Source organism: Cryptomeria japonica, chromosome 10, assembly GCF_030272615.1.
Source record: "Cryptomeria japonica chromosome 10, Sugi_1.0, whole genome shotgun sequence".
Taxonomy (NCBI): domain Eukaryota; kingdom Viridiplantae; phylum Streptophyta; class Pinopsida; order Cupressales; family Cupressaceae; genus Cryptomeria; species Cryptomeria japonica.
Window position 1 is genome coordinate 94,739,153 of NC_081414.1, and position 22,008 is coordinate 94,761,160.

The 22,008-nt window shown below is 36.0% G+C and overlaps 1 protein-coding gene across 1 annotated transcript; it reads left to right on the forward strand.

Moving 5' to 3' along the window:
• The first annotated feature begins 642 nt into the window (after positions 1-642).
• LOC131052599 (uncharacterized) lies at positions 643-21,915 on the forward strand. The gene is made up of 7 exons (XM_057987187.2): positions 643-1,206; positions 7,412-7,527; positions 8,030-8,095; positions 8,526-8,723; positions 19,807-19,925; positions 20,458-20,563; positions 20,713-21,915. The coding sequence occupies exons 1-7, from the start codon at positions 792-794 to the stop codon at positions 21,307-21,309; spliced, it is 1,617 nt and encodes a 538-aa protein (XP_057843170.2). The 5' UTR covers positions 643-791; the 3' UTR covers positions 21,310-21,915.
• The last annotated feature ends 93 nt before the right edge of the window (positions 21,916-22,008 follow it).

The following is a 22,008-nucleotide window of genomic DNA, read 5'->3' on the forward strand; positions in this document are numbered from 1 at the left end:
GCTCTTTTTCCATTTCCAATTTTCCATGATACATGCTCCATGATTATGGACTGACTTTCCCAAATAATCTTCCACACAACAGACTCGCCAATAGAATTGGCTCGAGCCAATATTCATAGAGGGTCATTGCTATCCAAACATTTCTTTCTAACGATCCTACACTAGTGCTTTTCTAGTTCCTTAAAAAACTTTCCATGATAACTTAGCTCCCAAGACCAAATTTTGGAGCTCCATATGCCTTAGTCTAGCACCTCCATTTTCCTTACCTAGACATGCAGTACCCCAATTTATTAACGAGATCCGTTTTGCATCCTTTGCCCCTTCCCATATAAACTTCTTCGTAGAAAATCTATTATTATTATTAAGTAGATAAATATATTATTTTATACCAAAGAAAATTGAATTTTCTATCCACTATTTTCAATATGAACCAATAAAAATAAAAATAAAAAATAAAAAAATGATATTTTTGTAGATATGTAAAATATAAAATAAATATAGACTATAGATTTTTTTCTCTAAATATTTAATTCTAAATACTAATTGAAAAATTGCACAATAGCCCTCGCAGAAAGTAATAATAATATCTATGTAGATATTAATAAAGGCGTAGTGGGTCGGGCTACGACTCGGAAAAAAACTATAAGTTAAAAACCTAACGTAAACCTCTTTCGACGCTCCAAGGAGCCGCCGTCATTCGGAGAACTAGTTGCAGAGGGTTTTCTAGTTAAAAATTACAGATCCACTGAACTGACTGCAAGCATCCAAACTAGCACATTTTTTAGAGCAAAATGCCGACGGATCATGAAAATGCAAGACCAGTTGTGGAAAAATTTAGATGCAATCTGAGAGCCATGCGCAACAGGATCAAGGATCGAGTCCGCGTGGCGTCGTGGTCTTATGGATCCTTCAGGCAGGGTCACATGCCGTCGTTAAACGGTGCTACAGCGCTGAGGGCTACGGCCACCGGGCTGGTGGCCGCCAGGGTTTTTAAAGGAAATGTTATTTTCTCCCGTCTGGTGCACGGCAGGGCGAAGCAGGAATTGGCGACTAAAATGGCTAAATATATGGATTATTTTCCCAATTTCAAAAGCCTCATTCCAAACACTTTGGCTGTTTCTGATGCCGCTGGCGAGTCCAATGCACCCGTGACCGTGCGCATACATGACCGTGTCCTAAAACACGCTGCGAAGGAATCGAATGCAAGTATGTCATGACGATAACTGTTATTCATTTTCTTTTCTCTTCGTTTGTTTTGAGACTGCAGGCGTCGGAAGTTCAATTAGCCGTATTTTTTGACTTTGCATTATTTTTAACAGTGTTTTTCTGTGATCCGCTGGTGGATTCATTTTCTTTTAATTATTTTTTAATTATACAATTAAGGATATCTGCAGATTAATGAGCTCCAGTTATATTCCCCTTTGTTTAGCTTTATTGTGTCTCCATTATTTCGGGTTCGAGCTTTGCACTTAGAATCGAATATTTTTCCTTCTCTATTTTTTAAATAATATATTAGTTTTTGTAAATCCCTGTACTTTCACGGAGCGTCCTCCCTCTTCCCTGTGGGGTATGCATCCCCCAGCAAGCTCAATGTGATAATTTATCCAATTTAAGACTGATTCGGGCCTGACTACAAGTGATGCAGTAGCTCCTCCTTGTTATAGGAGTGCTAAAATGTCCTATCTTGCCGAACCTCAAGTTGCGTTTTGTCATTCTCCATTCACGTTTTGGTGCTAGACCTCTCCATCGTGGCCGTGGCAGCTACACGATAAACAATAAACATTCGCGCACCTCACAGGGCAGAGATTCGTAGAACAAGTTTAAAGCTTGCAATGAAGCTAGCCATACATTTATACTTCGAAAAAATGCTATGTCCTTTTTCGGTACAAATTTTAGAGCGAACCGAAACAGTTTTTTTGAGATTTTGTAAATTTGCGGAGTTTTGAACTTCATGGATCAAATTCGGTGAACCTTGTGACATTAGCTACAAGGAAGGGGAGACAAGGAAGTGGGATATCGAGCCATAACATACCGACTTGGATGTTTGCACTTCCCATGTTGCACTTGATGTTGAAGATGAGCCAACTAGCGAGCATGAGAGGGCCGATGCCAGTGCCATTGCCATTCGTTGTGCTTCTTCTAATATACCAGTACTTACATCATCTGATATGGATGGTGATGGATATGATATTTTTGAAGATCCATATGCAAATGCTTGATCAATGATGACTGATTGTTCATAATTGACATAATTATTTTTTAATTTATATGTATATCATGTCACTCTAGTTTGACTAATTGTCATTGTAATGATTTTAATTTTTATGGTGGTTTTTGTATTATACAATATATGATGCTATGTGGAATTCTGAACTTAATTATTGCTGCAAATATGCATATATTTCTGATTTTTATATGTTTTTTTATTGAACCAATGAACTGAACTCTTGAACCTGAACCCAAACTAATACCAGGACTGGTAACTTAGGTCAGACCATGTCGTGACCTAAGCCAGATTTGGACTGAGATCAAAATTTGACTTGTACAGATCTGGATTTGTCAGGGATTCCCCCAACCTGGTAGTGGTAACATAGTTTAAAACTTTAAAGTTGAAATTTCCACTTATAATTTTTGAGCTCTACTCCTTAACCCAACAAAGTTAAAATTCTAAACTTGGATAAAAAAAGCCCTTACAAGATTTTCCTCTTTTGCGTGCAAATTGAATATCAGAAGGAACATGGAAAACCAAAAATAGTAATGCTATGTTGTGCCCTAATTTGCTGATGAATCTTGATCACTTGCTCCTATTATGACGTTTTCACACATCGCCCCATTGCAAAAGGGGACCCCCTACTTTTTAGGCCCTTTCGGTCTTTTTTGTTTTTGTTTTTGGGTCTTCTTGTGGCAATCTCGTTGGTCTCTTTGAGTTTGCAAGTGAGTGGGTTTAGTTTGATCAACCCTACTTTTTGTTTGAGCAATTTTGGCCAAGTTTAGGGCTTGTTTTGTCAGTTTTAGGGTTTTTCCTTCAGTCCTAGATTTTAAGGGTTTCCTTATAGGGTTTTTGAAAATTGAAAGTTTCAATGGAGTCAGGACCCTCTAAGGATCTGGCATGTGAAATTTGAGCGAATTCTGAGAAACTTTCTATTATTAGAAAGTTCCAATTTTTTAGGGATTTCATTGCCTCTCAAAATGTCTTCATTTCACCGAAAATCAAACTTACTATTTTTAGTAATTTCTATTTTTAGTAAGTTTCTATTTCTAGAAAGTGTCCCCGCTTCATGTTTTGCTCTAATGTTGACATTTTGAAAAAGTTTCTATTTTTGGAAAGGTTATTTGTGGCAGGTCCTTGCAGGCAGACACTAAAGACCAGACATGCACGATCATTTCTAAATTTGGAGAACTAGAAAAGCAGCCTAAATTGACCCAAAAATGGCTAAGTATGGACATTCATTCCAGGAATGGAAAGCTTGAAAATCACCGAAGTCTGGAAAACCACTACAAAATCCACACATGTCATCCAAATCTAGAAATGACCAAAATTGATTAAGTCTGGAAATTCTTTCATGAGAGTTGAAATTGTGAAAATCCATCACTTAGTGAATTCCACACCCAAGTCAGTCTGGTGGGCGCTAAAATTGGGGTCATCATGGAATTCATGAAAAATGAAGAAATCCCTCACTAGAGCAAAACAGTGCCCAGGCAGAGAGTAGGGCGCTAAAATGGAGTGCTCATGGAAAGTCAAAAAAATTGCGAATTCCTTGCCTATGCCCAGACATTGCCCAAGGATAGAATAGGGCGCTAAAATGCTTTTGCCTTGGAAAATGTTGAGCAGTGAAAACTCCATGACCAAGTCAAAAATGCGTCCCAATCCTAGCAAAGGCGCCAAAGCTAGGTTGTCATGGAAAATTGTGGAAATCAAGAATTCCTTGACACATGCAAAATTCCGCCCAAGGATGGAGTAGGGCGCCAAAATGCCCATCGCATGGAAAATGTGAAAAAAGTGAAATTTGGAAAATTTTGCCCAAGGATGAGTTAGGGTGCTAAAGGAGAGGGGTCATGGAAAACCAAGAAGAATCAAAATTCCACCACAGGAGGAAAATAGTGCCGGAGTCAAGAAGAAAATGTTAAAATGACAGAGGCATGAAAATGATGAAATTTCTCCACTTAGTGGATTCCACGCCCAAGGTTGGAAATTTTCCAAGGCAAAGGGGAATTTGAAGGTCAGGAATGGAATGATGGAGCAAGAAATCCCCTCAGGAAATTTTTAGAAAAATCCATTTTTAGACCCCGAATCTCGTTCGAATTTCAAAATTTTGCACCTTTGGACTCATGAGAGAATTCTCTCTCTCTTGGACCTGGGTCCTAAATTTTAGGAAAATACCTAAAAAATAGGAAATGTGGCAAATTGATGAAAAAGCCTCCTTGGACAAGATGAACTCAAAAAGCACAAAAATTCCTTCCTCAAGGAACAAATTTCCAAAATTTCTTCTCCAGTTCCGAAATGTGCTTGAGGTTGGAAGCAGAACATGAAAATCAAGGTTTAGAAAGGAAACTTCAAGAACTCAAAAAAATTCCTTCCTCGAGGAAGAAATGCGACAAAGGTGAAGAATTCCAAGAAAGTGGAAAAGTTGACGAAGTGTTGATGAACTCAAAAAGCACAAAAAATCCTTCCTCAAGGAACAAATTTCCAAAATTTCTTCTCCAGTTCCGAAATGTGCCTAAGGTTGGAAGTAGAACATGAAAATCAAGGTTCAGAAAGGATACTTCAAGAATTCAAAAAAATTCCTTCCTCGAGGAAGAAATGCGCCCAAGGTGAAGAATTCTAGGAAAGTGGAAAAGTTGACGAAGTGTTGGAAATTCCTTCCTTCAAGATAGAATTCTAGAAAAGGTGAAAAATTGACTAATTGTTGGAAATTCCTTCCTTTGGGACGAAATTCCAAGCAAGGAAGAAATCACACCCAAGGATGAATTAAAGATAAAATTTCTAAGGCAAGGAAGGAATCAAGGATGAATTAAAGATAAAATTTCGAAGGCAAGGAAGGAATCAAGGATGAACTGAACAAGAAATTTCCCCTCGGGGAAATTTTTTGAAAAATCCATTTTCGGGTATCAAATCACATCCAAATTTCAAAAGTCTTTCAAATTTGGATTCATGAGAGAATTTTCTCTCTCCTGGAACTTGGAACCCTATTTTTGGAAAGTTCCTAAAAAATAGGAGATGGTCGAAAATCATTAAAATCTCCTCCATAGCAAGGAAAGTTCGAAAAACTTCAAGAAAATTCTTCATGGATCAAATTTTTCTCTCTTCAGGGGTTTCTCGCCAAGTGGCAGTCGGGTTAGTGCATGTTGAGTTAATGGAGCATCTTTTTGCATGCAGCCGTTGCGTGAAGGCATAGTGGCGCATTCATTGCTGGAATATTTGACCATGGTGGTGGCTAATTCATTGCATGGCAGTTGTCGTACTTAATGGAGTGGTGGAGCATCTTTTGCATGTAACTATTGTATTTAGGAGATGATGGAGCATTTATTACACATTGGGTGAATTTGAAAGAAGTGGTGCCATTTAATGCACAATGGATGCCATTTTGGGCATGTAAAATTAATTGTATATGGGCATGATGGGTTATTAATTGCTGATTCCCACCTTGTTGCATCATGTGTGGGGAATCTTTTTGGGAAAACCCTAATTAGGGTTTGCACGTGTCCTCAAAGTATGAAGCCTATATAAAGGGGTGACCCCCCTCATTTGTAGAAGAGGAAGACTTGTATGAAATTGTTGCAATAAGTTTTTGAGATAATAACAGTGAAACATTGTTCTCTGATGGTGTCCCTTTAAGTTATCTTTCAAAACTTGCATGGTTTCAGCTTCCTCACGTAGAGTAGAATTTTATTCTCAGTTGTTAGATATAGTGCTTTGATTTCAATGAAGAATGTAATGGTGTTCGATGAATTTCCATGGTTCATACTTTTTGCATCTTGTTGATTATAAGATGCAGTGCAAAGTTAGCCTAAACCTACAAATTCATGCTAAGTTCGATTGTGAATAGTCGTTTGGATTGCGATGTGTTGGGTATTCAAATGCACATTCTCAATGTGAAAATCCTTCAACATCCTAAGAAGATTGCATCGGTTCTTGCGGAGTTCTCGTTAAACTTGGCGAAGCAGAGCTTGGTTTATTTGGAATTTGTCCACCAGAGCACTATCCATTAATATCACTGCCCTTAGGAGTAGATCTAGATCCTCTAACCCTTTCCCCTTTAATTTCAGTTGATTTCGAAGCATAAGCATCACAAAATTGCCATATCCGATGATGAAGTTCCAAGCCACAACAAAGACGTGAAAGAACGATTTGAACATGAGGCCCCTTGGATTACAAGCATATCACATCAGGCCAACTGAGTCACATCCATTGCATATAGGAACCTTGGAGTCGATTGTTTGAACTTATTGCAATCTTAGCACACAATCGTACTTTGATCAAGAGAGAGTGAAGTGACTGTTAGGCAACTTTATTCTGTGTTAGACGCTGTCCTAAAAAACACGTCAACAGTTCCCTTGTGTTCTAAACAGTTGGATTGTGCAGAGAAAAGTTGTTAAAATGAAGTGTAAACAAAAACCCTAGGTTTTGTAGGCAAGGGCTGTTTTCTAAAAAACTGGAGCAAAACCCATGAGGTGTTACTATGTCTCAATGGCAAAACATTCTATACTGCATAAAAAGATGTTTTTTGATTTTGTCTCTATCACTGACTTTTTATAACTATTCCTTGGAACTGAATCAATGAGATTTTGTCATCAAAGTGTAATTATTTTTGAATTGGATGATGGAAATGTGATAGTATTTTTAGATAGCAGTCTTTTTCAACCATTGGCTTTGTAGGCAAAGAGTGGTCTTTTGAAAAACTGGGGCAAAAGACTGGCAGTGCTACTATGTCTCAATGACAAAACATTCTATACTGTATAAGGAGATATTTTTATTTTTGTCTGTATCCCTAACTTTTTATAACTATTCCCTGTAACTAAATTGAAAGAATTTTGTCATCAAAATTCAATTATGCTTGAATTGGATGATGGAAATGTTTCAATTTTTGAGACAAGGAGTCTCACCTAACCAATAAGATAAAACTTACAGTATTGAGAAATCTCTTGGTTCAATAGTGTAAAGACCTTGAAGACTGCAATAATTTTCTGTTTTGAAATTTTGTAAGGACAATAATTACGAAGGTGCCTTAAGTGTATAGAGGAAGTTGTTATTGGGCTCTATTTTGAGGTAATTTAACCCAAATATAATGATAAAATTGATGAGTGGTGTGTAGATGGTGTACTTATACCTGCATGCATATATGCCTGCTCTACTCAATTTCTCATCTGTTTCTAATATTATTTTCTCAACTGTTTCTAATTGTTGCTTCAGATCAGGAGCCAGTTAATGTTGAAGAATCTGGCATGGTCCGCATGCTCCAAGCAGTTGCTGTTCCACTGTTAGGAAATGTATGCCATGCATTTATGCATGGTCTTAACTACACAGAGGTAATGGTGTACATAATTTTTGAAAATATTCAATATCAATATTAGATAAGTTTTAAAGTTATTAATTGGTTAATCAATTACACTTTTCCATTACTGACATAAAGTCATCCTTACATTCAGTAATTTGCTGAAGTTGGATTTAGTTGAAAATATTTTAAGATGTCTTATAAGCAGTTGTCGCACGACACTCTGATTTTATCAGATGATTGTGCTGATAAAATGAATGGAACTATAGTCTCTGTTCCACTGTATGAAAAATATCGTAACTGTGCACTGTGCAGAAATTGTTATTTTTATTGGCTTTGCAGGATTTAATTTATGATTGCCAGGATACAATTGTTTACTTTAATTACATGGCTTTGCTATGTAGAAAGTTGAAATATCTCCTTTATCTCCGCAAAAAATAAATTGAGGAATCAGGATGTTGTTAGGTTTTAGTTTTACATTTTCTATTCCATCTTGTGGTGTGGAAGAGTGATGAGAGTTTAATTGGCTTTCTCAGGTTTATGGTGCAGAAAAACTTCAGGAGGCAATCAAGTATCGACCTAAGGGACAACCACTTATTACGGTATGCATTGTAGAAGCTTTGTAATGATAGGGAGGTATAATTTGCTTTTATAATGTATTTTCATCAGACATCCTAAAATATTTCAATGCATGTTGGCCTTTGGCACAAACAGATACTGATGAATCATTATGTCTGTGCTGTGCGCTACTCACTTTTGTTATTATTTTTTATGTAATAGAGATTATCCAAGGGGTTGTTGTCATTCTGTACTATCTGCAGGATAGAGGCTGGTTTCCTTTGTTTATTTTGCATTTCTTTTGTACGATGTTCCATAGGGGTTTAAATTCTAAGGGTGTTTTAATGATAAACTAAAATGAAACCAAATGATTTCCATTTATTGAAATTGCGAAGGCCTCCTGAGAAAAATAATAATTATTGGTATTCTTGGAGACATCAAATAAAATAAAAGTAATCTTCTGCTCTGTTTCAGGTCAGTAATCATGTGGCTTCTGTGGATGATCCTTTTGTTATATCATCTGTTCTCCCACCACAATTGTTGTTAGATGCTAAAAGCTTAAGGTGGACGCTCTGTGCAACTGATAGGTGTTTCACCAATCCAGTGACATCTGCTTTTTTTCGTAGCGTTAAAGTTTTACCTGTTGCTCGAGGAGATGGCATTTATCAAAAGGTAGTTTCTGTTTTGTTGATGTTACATATTTCTTATGTTGAAATTGATTTGTTTGTTTTAGGAAACTGGAATTGACAAATTGTGAAAAAGTAGACTGTAGCTGTTAATCATATAATTTCATGAGGCATCTGTGAGTTTCCCATTTTATGTTTCCCATGCTAGGATTATACCTTGAAAGTTAAAATTTCCAATGGAGCTTTATAATTAAGTTTGAGTCGCATTGCTTGCATGTTATTTACTGTTGTGTCCAAGGGAAGCATTTCTTGTTCACTTCATGTTTATGATTTTTGCATGAGTACTCTCTGGTTTCAGACAGCACTATGTGAACAAAATACGGTGCCATATATTCCCTCTATCGTGTTTGTCCTTTCTTTGAGCACGTACCTGGTATCTTCGAATTTTAATGTCACTCTTTCACCTGTAAAGATTATGTCCATGCTATTGCATGCTTATTCCTTCTATCCTGTTTGTCCTGTCTTGGAGCATGTACCTGCTATTTTCAAACTTTATTGTCACTCTTTCACCTGTAATGATTCTGTCCATGCTATTGCATGAATTTGTTTCATGATTTGATACTAAAAGACACAAAGTCTCTATTGTTAAATGTTTTCGTCTGAACGTATATGTAACGTCCCCTTTTTGAAATAGGATTTAACAATAAATAATAATAAATCAAAATAAAAGATAGTAACAATAAAAATAAAATATAATATAATTATAAAATAAAAATATTAAATTAAAATCTAATAAATGGTCAAAAAGCATGAAATAAAGAGTTATGACTATTGGAGGATTAGAGGTATGAAAGGATGAATCAATCCATCAATCATCAATGGGGAATGAAGGAAGCAATCAATCAATTTGGAAATAAATGATTATTATCAGAAGGCAGCGATGGAGGGTGGGTGTGGTGACTCATTTATTGTGAAGGGTGGTAACTCCTTAAAGAAATGGATATAAAGGGCAGATCATTTCATTGACAGAAGCATTCAATAAAATAATCAATTCATAAAGGAAACAAGGAATCAATCAGTTGGGAATAGAACATTATGTTACTATGAAAGTAAATTAAATTATGTTTTCAAGAGTAGTGTTGGTGTAACTCTTCCATAAAGAAGATATACATATATATATATATGGAGATCGTTCAAGCACCATTAAAACATCAATTCATTTAAACATCAACTATTCAAACATAGTTACATAAATCATTCAAACATCCATTATTTAAATATCAATCGTTCAAACATTAATTATTCAAACATCAACAATTCAAGCATCAAATCAGTAAATCATTAAATCATCAACTCAGAAGTGTATATTGAAGTATCAATTCATTCAGCAATAAATATAATTCAGAAAATCAATTCAAGCAGCAATCATTTTATAAGGCATTCAAGGATCGACTTGTCAATCTATCAAGAAATATTAATCAGCAAAGGCAAATCAGCAATAATCTAGTTAATACATCAAGTTATCAATTTTGAATTTTAGGTAGTATCTTGCAAATCGGAAGGACAAATCCCTTCCGGGTACATGAGAATTGGAAGGACAAAATCCCTTCTGGATACATGAGAATTGGAAGGACGGAAACCCTTTCATGCTCTTGCTGAGTTCGGTTGGAAATCTTATCTTGGTCAAGGAGGATGAAAGCCCTCCAAGGTGGGCTAAGAGTTGGAAGGACAAAAACCCTTCCATGCTCTTTGGCAAGCTAAGGACGAAAACCCTTGGCATTGTCACTGTTGAGTTAGGGTTAAAACCTCTAATTCAGCAGATTTGCAAGTATGTCTGGAGAATTCACGATATGATTGATTTTGAGTATTGTGTTATGATTTATTGATCTGAATATTATCATAAATGCTTAATCTTTGATAAAACTATATCAATTTTGAGTAATTTTTCTTGTCTTAAGCTAAGAATCAGGAACATCCCAAAAGGGGACATTACAGTAGAATATTGTCTTAAGATAACATAAAAGTAACTAAGGAATATTACTTGGTCACCAAAATGTGATTAAGTGTCAAGACTCAAAATCCATTCCTATGTCATCTTTTTATCAGTGTTTGTTTCACTGGGTTTTGACTTGTTTTAAAGTTTGTTTCTTCATGGCTGTAATACTTAATCTGCAAAGCTGTATTATTATTAGTAAGATTTATTGCCCTTTTCAACATTAGTTAAACACAGAAATTCAAATGACTAGCTATTAACTACTGCTTTAAAAAGAGATTAACAGAGATCACAAAGTCAAATCGTCCAACTTTCCCATCTTCTGTGGTTCTTTTAGGTGTGCTACTGGTCCATCTTAAATGAATATCCTGTAGGTATTTGTGAAAATAGTGGTGGTTTTTAAAGTTTTTGCTGTGTCCCATAACATTTATCAGTTATCTAAATAGATGTGGAATAGACTTCTGGAACCTTTCTTTAGGAGACATCTTTTTCATTTACCTGCAAAAATCCTGTTGCATATGGTCTCGCAAACCATCTCTCTTATCTTAATGGTGCAGCCTTTGCTACTGTTTATTCATGATTTCCCACAGATTTTATGTCTTTTGCTGGCTCTTGATTTTGTTTTCAGCCCAGATCACCAACATTACCATCCTTCTTTCGATCGCTTCCTCCCACATTGTATCATATTTGAATCATGATAGTATTCAGTTAATTTCAGAGCAGTGGATCGTTGAGGATCACCTGGCTTGTTTCACAGAGCATCATTCAATCTCTCAGTATCCTGTTCAAGAAGCCAAAATTTCAGCCTAGCACATTGATGATGAAATTTGCCCCCCATAGGTTCTTGAAAAGTTTGCATGTCCCTCTCTTGCAGGAGATGCACATTATATTTTTAACCCATGATTGGTCTGTAAGGATTTAAGCAAATCATTAAAATACTCTACAAGCTCGAAGTTCCTTTTGGGATTGACTAAATTGAGGAAAGTTGATGAGTGGTAGTGTTGAACATTGTTTCTCCTAACAAAAGCATTGTCTACTTGAACAAGTTCAAACATAGGTTATGCTCTGTCAAAGCCTGTTCTGATTGTATATAATGGAATCCTTTTGAAAAGTTAGTTGCTTACAAAAAATGGCACCAGATTATGGGTCTGAATGCAAAGATTAGGCTACCAAAGTATAGAACTCTTTGAACAGTAAAGGGGTCGCTAGCTGTGTTCCACGACATTTCGGGGATGGGGACAGGGGGTCGGCAGTCCAAGGGCTGTTTTTTGGGGATGGTGATATATGAATTTTTCAATATATACATATATTTCAAAATATATTATAATGAGAGAGAGAGAGAGAAATGCATCAATAACTAATAACATCACGAGATTCATGACATGACAGCAGTTTTAAAGCATTTTGTTGTTCAAAAATTTTAAAATCAAAGTGAAAGTAACTCAAAGTCTCAAACTTTAAAATACAACAATCTATGCCTTCTTTGAGCTATCAATATCAAAAGAACTATCTGTGTCACTGTCTACAATATGAACACCCCAAAATATACAACTATATTCTATGCATTGCTCAAGTGAAACTCCACTGTGATAAATCTTGACGTGCCTCTGCATATCCTTAAAAAAAAATGGATCTCCCAGATTCCAAATTGGAATTGAAATAGATTTCTGTTAGTAGTCTCATATCTGATGAAATGAGGAGAGTACTTACCTCCTTTAGAGCAAGATGCTTTTGAGAGATTCATTCCAACACAATCTTCGTTATGGCTGGTAATATCAGCATTAGAATCCACTAAGACATCCTCCTTCTCATGGTTACCCTACAAATTGATTTCCTGCTGCAATGACATACCTTTTGACAGATCAGTGGATGCTTCATGGTTTGAGACATTTATTTCCATCTTGACCTTTTTAGTGTTCACTAAGCATGGTATGCCCAACGAAGACTTCATCACTGTTTGGTTTGTGTTTTAACTGTTCTTGAACAATAATTGAATGATATTGAATAAATTAATTATGAATATACAACGTATATAAATAAATTACAAGACGGTGTTCTAAAAAGAATGAAACGTTAATCTAAAGCTTCAACATGAAGCTAAAAAGCTAAAAAGCAAACTATGCTTTCTTATAAAAGAAGCAATAGTTGCACTTAAAAGACTATATGAACTAAAAAGCTAAGTGACTAACTAAATGACCATTAATAGAACCACTAAAAAGGTAATTGACTAAAAGAATTAATTGTTCTAATACCCTCCCTTAATGGTCATTGTATCAACTAAGTATCTGACAGAAGACACTACAGGTCTTTTGATCATAAACGCAAGAACACTTTGTTGCTGTGGAAACCCTCCCAGGATCTGCAAAGTGTTAATGACCAAGAATAGTTGATTCTGTCTGACTAATGTAACCCTCACATGCGAATTATAGAACTGTCACCTCACATGCGAATTATAGAACTGTCACATGCAAATTACTGAGCCCGAAACCATGATTTTGAGGAAAAATTGGCAAACCCTCCAAAGAGCAACAAGAACGATTTTAGCAAAAACCGCAAAAACTTTTGCAGAAGAGTACTGAACACTGTTTGTTCCAGCAACTCCAAAACAAATTGCAAGACACCATGTTTTCAAATGTTCACCCCAACAACTCTAGGTGCGACCCAAAACAGACTGCAACAAAACACGATTTTTGTGGAAAAAATTGTCAAACCCTAAAAATTGGATTTACAAATCATCTTTTTTGTCAGTTCCCAACAAGTTTTTGAGGGAAAAATCGTGAAAACCCAACAAACAATTTTCGAGGAAAAAATCGTCAAAACCCAACAAACAATTTTCAAGGAAAAAATTGTCAAAACCTTGAATAATTTTTTAAGGGAAAAAATTATAAACCCTAGAAATAATTTTTAAGGAAAAAATTATAAAAACCTTCCCATGGTTTTTTGTGGCAAAAAAAAAACCATAAAACCCATAAAAATAATTTTTGTGGAAAAAATCATCAAAATCCAGAAAAATAATTTGTGGAAAAAATTATTAAAACCCATAGAATAATTTTTTTTGTGGAAAAAAACTATTAAAAACCCAGATTAATTTTTTTATAAAACCTGAATTTTTTTTTTATGGAAGAAAATAATAAAAAAACATAAAAACCTAGGTCGCGATAAATGAAAACCTGAAAAAAACTACATTCTGCAAAAACCTTCACCATCATACACAAACCCTAGGCACAGAAGTATAAAGGAGACGAAACCGCGCGCAAAAATCCAGAATAATTGTGAAAATCGTGGTGTAAAATTATGACGCATGTAATAAAATCATGAAATCCATAGACCTGAGAGAGATTGAAAAACACGAAAATTACTGCTGCCCCCATCCAGAATAATTGTGGGCACAAAGGTCGAAAGCAGCAAATATGATCCACAAACCCTCTGCAGAGCCACAGAACAGAATAAAAAGATGTCACCAAAAAAATAACGCTGGAAAAATGTTGCGCGTGGAGCACATAAGCCACATAAAACAAATTGTGTGGCTCTGAAAATCAGATGCACACAAAAAAAACTCGCTCGAATTTTAGGAACCCAGGCCACAAATCACCACAACACCACAACCTGCGATTTTGAAACCCTAGATGGCATGTGGGCGGAAAGCCGAAGTCGCTGAGAAAACATGCCTCCTACTCCCGCAATTTGAAAAATCCAACCCAGAAAAAACGCCTTCAGACCTGCAATCAGACAAAAAGACGGGTTGAAAAAACCCTAGCGACAATACCCTCCAAAAACTTTGTGAAGAATGCCAACAAAAACTCCAGCAATTTTTTTCATAAAAAAAACTGATTTCTGGAAATAAATTTCAGGTAGAAGACCTCAAATTTTCATTAAAAATTTGCCAAACCTTAAAGAATCCCAACGTCTCGCTCTGATACCATGAAAAATAATTGAATGATATTGGATAAATTAATAATGAATATACAATGTATGTAAAAAAATTACAAGATGATGTTCTAAAAAGATCGAACCGTTAATCTCAAGTTTCAACATGAACTCAAGCTTCAACATGAAGCTAAAAAGCTTAAAACGCTAAATAAAGCTAAAAAGATTAAATCGCTAAATAAAGCTAAAAAGCTAAAATCTGAAAAGACTAAATGAACTAAAAAGCAAAGTGACTAACTAAATGACCATTAATAGAACCACTCAAAACTAAAAAGGTAACGGACTAAAAGAATTAATTATTCTAATACCTCATTCTTGGACTCATGCTCATTAGCTACTTTCCTTTTCTTGAACTCCTTCTTTTCTTTAATTAATAGAACTCATCAAAGGTTAAATCATTACGAATTGCTTGACTTAAAGCATTATATTTTGCATGGTTCCCTAGCATTTTATCCTTTGAGCCAAGTGGTAATTGTGGTTCCTCCTCAACTCGACCTTCCTTTTGCAAAAAATTGGCGTTGACTGTCTTCATATGAGGATTGATTGAGACTCTTTTATTGCTTGAATTGCTTCCCTCAGCCCTCTTCCAACTTGGTCTAGAGGCATTCAATTTATGATTCATTTCCTCCAAGATCTGAACTATTTTTGCACTGAAGGATTGAAAAACTCTCTAACTCACTCCCTGTTTCTCTGCTACATCTGGACAAATTGCCTCCTCACCTGGGTTACCCATGATTCCTTTGTCACTCTTCTGCATAAATCAATGTCTGCATATCCAGATTGATCCACAGGCTGGCAAGATAAAATTCCAGCACAGAAAGAAACTATACTTTGCAATTGTCCAAGATTGTTGTTTCAGAATAAACATGAAATAATACTTTGCAGTTCCAATTTATTATCTCAAAATAAGCATGAAATGTAACCACTCAGATCTAACTGGTAATTCCCAAAATGAAGAAATCAATACCAATTGATTTATAGATTTAGTTCATCATAAATGTAAATCAGTTCATGCAATTCAAGACTCTTAATGCAGAAGTCTGGTCAAAATGCAGAGATAGATCTTTATTCAGCTATTACCCGTAGCAAATAGATTAGAGGGCAGAAATTTATCGTGCATAGGTCCACTGCTTGATTGCAGAGCTGCCGTAGTCTGGTGCCTTAAATCGATAGAGATGAGTGCCTTTAACCTCTTTGATTTCTTGAACAGATAGAATGTATTTGCCTTGGTCAATTCTGATTAACAGATGGTTGTTTAGGTAGAGTTTTCGTTCTACCTGTGATGTTTAGCACTGAGGTTTCCGTCTCAGACTAGGTGCACCCCAAGCAGGGATCAAATAATTGATTCTGCGATTCCTGCAATTAGAATTGCCTCCTCCCTTTATAGGAATTAGCCAAACAGGTTGGCCCAGGCAAAAGGAGAAATAAACCTTGCAAGTCAGCTTCCTGCAATGCGAGAGGAGCAAAAAATTTGAAAAAAAATCGTCATTAAATTCACTTTATATAACTTTGTTTTTAAAAAAAAATATAAATAATATATCTACAAAATTATCAGAATTAATAATATTAAATTTGTTTAATTTAATTTAAATTTATTAAATTTAATATGTTAATAATTAAAAATCTAAATTAAATATTCTGAAATATTAGATTTTGAATATATTAAATTTTCAATATATTAAAAATATTAAAATAAAATTATATTATACTAACTATATAATATATTTAATAATGTCCTCTTGCAAAAAGTTTGAAGAGTTTAATTGAGGGCAAGGAATAAAATTTGTTTTCTACGAGTAAAGGCAACTACAATGTTTTTTCTGAAAAGCAGCAGCAGTAGCCTTTCCCAACGCGGCTGTCCACAAACCCTACCGGTGGCAGCCTTTCCAGCATCGTGTTTGCCTGCAGCCCCCAAAGACTTCAGCGGCGGCCCTCATACCTCAAAATGGCACCTGTCAAGAGGTGATTCATCGATGGGAAAAACCTTTGCCCATTCTCCTCCTAATTTAAGGCGAAATTCGATGAATTTCATGTGCCTTTTATAAGTTCGCCATATTTCGAATTTCATGCGGAAAATTTGGCGAATGCGGTGATGTAGAGCTTAATTATTTAATAATTTCATTTAATATTAATTTTATTTATTATTTATTTAAAAACAATGGTAGCTGACTTCTCTAAAAACAGGGACATTACACAAGCTTGAACTCAGGCTTCAAATTTGCAGATTTTATTCAGGTTTAAAGCTTTGCAAAATGTAATGGAGAGGTGCCCTTTCTCACCCTCAAATCTCCTTCCATAGCCCCTATAACGTCGACCTTGAAACAACAATATAATGGCGTTAGCGGCTAAGCATAACAGTCAGTCACAAGCGCATCAATACAATGTAGATGAGATCATGTTTTATTTTCGTAAGTTTAGGGTGTATGGGGGGCGTGGGAGTATTTGTGGTGCCACCATGTCCCTTCACAACCCAATAGAATGTCAAAAATATTGATGATTTGTTTTAATTAAAATTACTTGCTTGCCTTTAGATGCTGCTGGGGACACCAGGCTGTCCTTGGGACAGTGTGGGATGTTGAAGTCACCGTCTCAGACATGGGTAGGCGTATCCTATCCTTTTCAAGCCATACCCAAAATCGGGGGTGCATTTCTGACCGTTTCAAAGAATTTGCAGGTAGTGGGGATATTTGGGACATTTCCTAGTGTCCCGCATCCCCAAAGTGCCTTAAGGGGTGGGGATGAGGGTTTCAGGGTGGGACACGTCCCTGTGTAACATAGGTGGCTAGAAATTGCTAGGTGACAATTATGTAATCGTTGGTCTTTTTAAATTGGTTGTTTTGCAATTGCTGGGCTGTTTTGATTTTGCCTAGGTCTTTTGGCAGCCGTGAGTTCCTTAGGTGGGTTTGTCTCAAAAAGTTGTACAAGCATATTAATGGCATAGTGATGATGTCTCTTCAGTTCTGAGGTATTAAATGGGAAAGTTGGGGTGATTCTGCACAATTACTCTGCTCCCTTCCCTTGTTCATCATGTATTTTCATTATCACCAAATTTGTTTAGGGCTGTTGAAGCATCTTTTTCGGTATCGGCCTGATTGGACGCATCTCACACATGCTGGGCAGTAGTAGAGAAGCCAATTTGTCAAGAAAATCAGTGACACCACTCATTTCTTGCAGTTTATAATAAAACAACCATTGGCAAAAGCCTTTAGCCAAATTTGAATTGCTAAAATCCCAAGAATCTTTTTCAAACTTAACATGCTAAGCCCCTTGTCCTCGAATGTTTAACTTTAAACCATATCGATTGGCAAGAGTTTCAGCAAATGTTTTCGTTATATGTCCAAACTCATTGGCATAATGAAGGATAGGAATGCCCTGATAAGTTTGGTATACTTTTGCTCTTGCAGCTCCTGGGTTTCCCTGAGAGGTACCATCTGTGTTCAGCTTTACAGTACTTTCATCTGTGGATTCCCTTGACATGATCAATTATGTTTATAACTAGAACATCATTGGGGGGGATTTTTGGACCAGAAGACATGCTCAATATCCTGGTTTGGGAGGATGCTATTTCATGACTTGCTTTTACATGATGCAATAGTTGATTCATAAGATGAAGTGTGAGACACCTGTGACTGTTTCTCTTTCTTAATTCATCTGGCTAGTCACAAGGATGCCTTTGTATAATTTAGAAGGCGTCTTGTAAAATTAAATTTGAGGTTGTATTGTGGCAGAGTTGATTATAGAAGATTCATATTTGCACATAAAAGTTCATTTGGACAAAGAGGCTCTTTTGTGCCAAATTAGGGTTGATTGCAAACTTACATGCTATTGGAGGGGTTATTGATACAGAGTGCATCTTGAAGACTCGAAGTTTGAGGACTCAGACTTGCCATGGACTTGGCAGCCCAAAAATTGGACTCGGACTCGGACTCGGCAAAAGAAAAAACCGCAGTTTTACGAAAAAAGCAAAATTGATCTTGTTTCCTCTCCAAAACTTACAGACCTGTTTTGAGCAAATACAAATGCCAAATGAGTGGAAGATTAAAAAAAAAACACTTTTAAACCTTGACTGGGCATGTTTCATTGTGACGCGAGTCTTCTCTTGGCATAGACTCGCGAGTCTTGTGCCAGGACTCTCCCGGACTCGGCTCGTGAGACCTTGGCGATTTGACTCGGCCTGCCGACAGGTTCACGAGTCTAGGCGAGTCTGACGAGTCTGCAAACTGTGAGAAGACTAGATGATCTTTCTTAGAAAATTTCTTGCTGTTGTGTCTTGTTCTTATCTCTGGTTTTTTTTTGTCAATATGTTGTCAACTTTTTCTAGAATTTAGTTAAGTTCACGTGTTCTACTTCTCTGTATAATTGCATTATGGTTTGAAAGCAGTAACAATGTATAGTCCAAGGAGTTGGGATCAAGTGTTCAAAGCGTGGGGTTCTCATTATGAAGACCCAAGTTCAAATTCCCAAAGTGACATCTAAGGTGGAATTCCAAGTGGCGACTCTTGGACTTCCATTGTTTGGCTTCTATTATAAATATTAATTTATAAAGTTCTTATTTAAATGTTAATGCTTTTAAGGAGCTAAGTATTAATATCAGTTGATTTAGATCCTTGTTTGAGATATACTTGTAAACCATCTAAAAATATTTTAGTACTAGTGTATAGTATTGCATGGCGTGCTCTAGACTCTATATGCTTATTGATGGCAATGCATCAATGGAATTCATTAGGAAAGCAACCATCCATATAAGGAGTGCAGGACTATTCGTATTACTTATACTGACGACGTTCCCATTAATCCTCGTACTTCATGTTTTCATAATGTTTACCTGATATGTTCAGCTCTTTATAGCAACATTCAAGAAATTGTCAGATGTTGGTTCAGAATATACAATGTATGCACAATCCTGATGTTCCTTGAAATATGCTTATCATAGCATGGTTTGTTGGTTTGATATGTATACACACAACTGCTTGTGTAAAAAGATAGACAGGACTTATGAAAAATAAAAGATTGTATATTCTATATCAGACGCCATGCTTATATTGGGGAGAGACTATTATGGAGCATTCTCTTTTGTGGCTTTATTGTTCTCAGAAAATATGCCCAATTTCTAGTGATTCTAATATAAATATTTCCTACCTAGTGAAAAAGGAATACTATGTGGTGGTTCTATCGAGATGGCTGAATTTTCTTTTGTCTTCTTTTATAGGGAATGAACATGGCACTATCAAAGCTGAATCAAGGAGACTGGGTGCATATTTTTCCGGAGGGTAGTCGTTCTCGTGATGGAGGCAAGACAGTCGGTCCTGCCAAGAGAGGCGTTGGCAGGTGCATTTGATTATGTTCTTTTGTTTATCATGTGAATGTATTGATTGTCATTGAACTATCGCTTAGCTTTTATATGCCATTTAAGAATGATAAACCTTTTATTGATGAATTTCTTTTACAAAGCTCTAACTTTCTTGTACAGAAGTATTTTAAGTATGGAGTCGCACATGGTTACTGATTTCCCTTCTCTGAGAATACAAATATAAACATTTCTTTGGATTTACCAGGGAAAAGGGTCTCACTGGTAACCATATTGAATATTATAACAATCTGCAAGTGGCACATCTGGGGCAGTTCCATGTTGGCAATCAAGCACATTTTCTTATAATGAAACTGCAACTAGTAGCTCTTTTTTGCTTAAATATAGGGAATTAAAAATTTATCTTCTGACTTCCAAGGCATTATACAAAAGAGGCATTGAACAAAACAGTGTACTTGAGCTCACTTCTTTTTTAGATTAGACATCTAGTATTATATGATACACAGGCCAGGTTTACTTTTTTATTAATTTTGCTGATGGATTTGTCAATAGGTTGGTGCTTGATGCTGAGAAGATGCCTTTGGTGGTTCCATTTGTTCACACTGGCATGCAAGAGATAATGCCTATAGGAAGCCAGTTTCCACATGTGAGGAAAAAGGTACAGATTGATAAAATTATGTTTTATTCTTGACAGCTTCATGTTGCAATTATCAGAATCTTCCATATTGTTTTTCATGTGTAGTAATTGTACAGTATATATTTTTCTTAAATTTCAACCTTAAGTTTAATCTTAGACACTTTTTGCAGGTTACAGTACTTATAGGTGATCCAATCAGAGTTGATGACCTGTTTATGGCAGGTAAGGAACAAGGTTTATCAAAAATGGAGATTTACGATGCTATATCACAGCGTGTTGGGGAAGGGCTGCAGGAATTGAAAAATGAATTAGATGAACTGGTGTATCAGAATTCCTTGGAAATTAGCAATTCACACTATTTATCAACAATGGAGAAAGTCAATGGCGCTTTCCAGTTTGATGAGTGGGAAACGCATGATTTTTCCAGTTGTGAAAAAGTGATAGAGAATGGAGATGTTGTACATCTGTATCTGGTTAGGTCAAAATCTGAAAGCCATGCTTTGTCCCAAAAAAATTTGAAAACTAATGACACACATAATCAAGTGAATGGTATCCAAAAGAATCAAAACTTTCTTCGCGAAGGTGATATACTTGCAGAAAATGTTGGGTTTCAAGGTGGAATTGTTTCTAGAGTGAAAGAATTCATGGACCCAAGTGAATTGATGGGGTTTGCTGCTAGAGGAATGCTCATGAATGCTAAAAGAAGGCTAGGGCAATCACTAGCCTCTCATGATTGGAAACAAGCTATAGTAATGAATTTGGTCTAATGGCATTGATTTAAAGGATCATCCAGAATTGCTTAATTAGAAAATTTTAAATTGGCTCTGGAAATCTGAAGTTTTGACTTTGCTCATGTTCTGTGGCTATTGAACCCGAGTATCTGAGCAGTGAGTTTGGTAATGGAAGATTCTTGCTTTCGTTATTGTATTTCCATTTTTGATCTGGTGGCAAGGATGTTCTCTTGTAGAGTCGAGGCTCGTTAAGGTTGAAATTACATCAGGTTTTACTATTATGGATCCATTATTAGTGTTAACAAGTGGATTTTCAAGACTGTCCTCACATACAACCAAACATGTTGGAACAAAGCAGTTATAGGCGAGCAGGTAGAAGCTTGTGGGTGTACAGACTGAAGATATTTGGTTGTCATTACAGAGAATCAGTAACTTCAAATTCACAGATAAACTCAAATGTTCTGATGACCTTATCCAAGAGAATATGTTTATGAACAAGCTGATGAGACTTTCTGAAAACATACTGGAAACATTGTTTTCTCTTGTATGATATTCGATGGCACCTGTAGCTGTCAGGTGCTTCTACAGGATGGTTGTAAGCTATGAGGTTTCATTCTGTAAAGTGTCATTCTTCTGGTTGCTTCTTGTCTGTTTATGCGTTATTTATGAAACCATATTTCTGTTTATTTTTAAAGTCCGATTTTTCCATTGGCAGTTTTATTCACTAATAGTTAA

Coding starts and splice junctions, on each gene's coding strand:
- LOC131052599 (XM_057987187.2), top strand. CDS start 792: ATGCCGACGGATCATGAAAATGCAAGACCAGTTGTGGAAAAATTTAGA. Junction 19,926..20,457: donor GCCAAGAGAGGCGTTGGCAG/GTGCATTTGATT, acceptor ATTTGTCAATAG/GTTGGTGCTTGATGCTGAGA. Junction 20,564..20,712: donor TTCCACATGTGAGGAAAAAG/GTACAGATTGAT, acceptor CACTTTTTGCAG/GTTACAGTACTTATAGGTGA.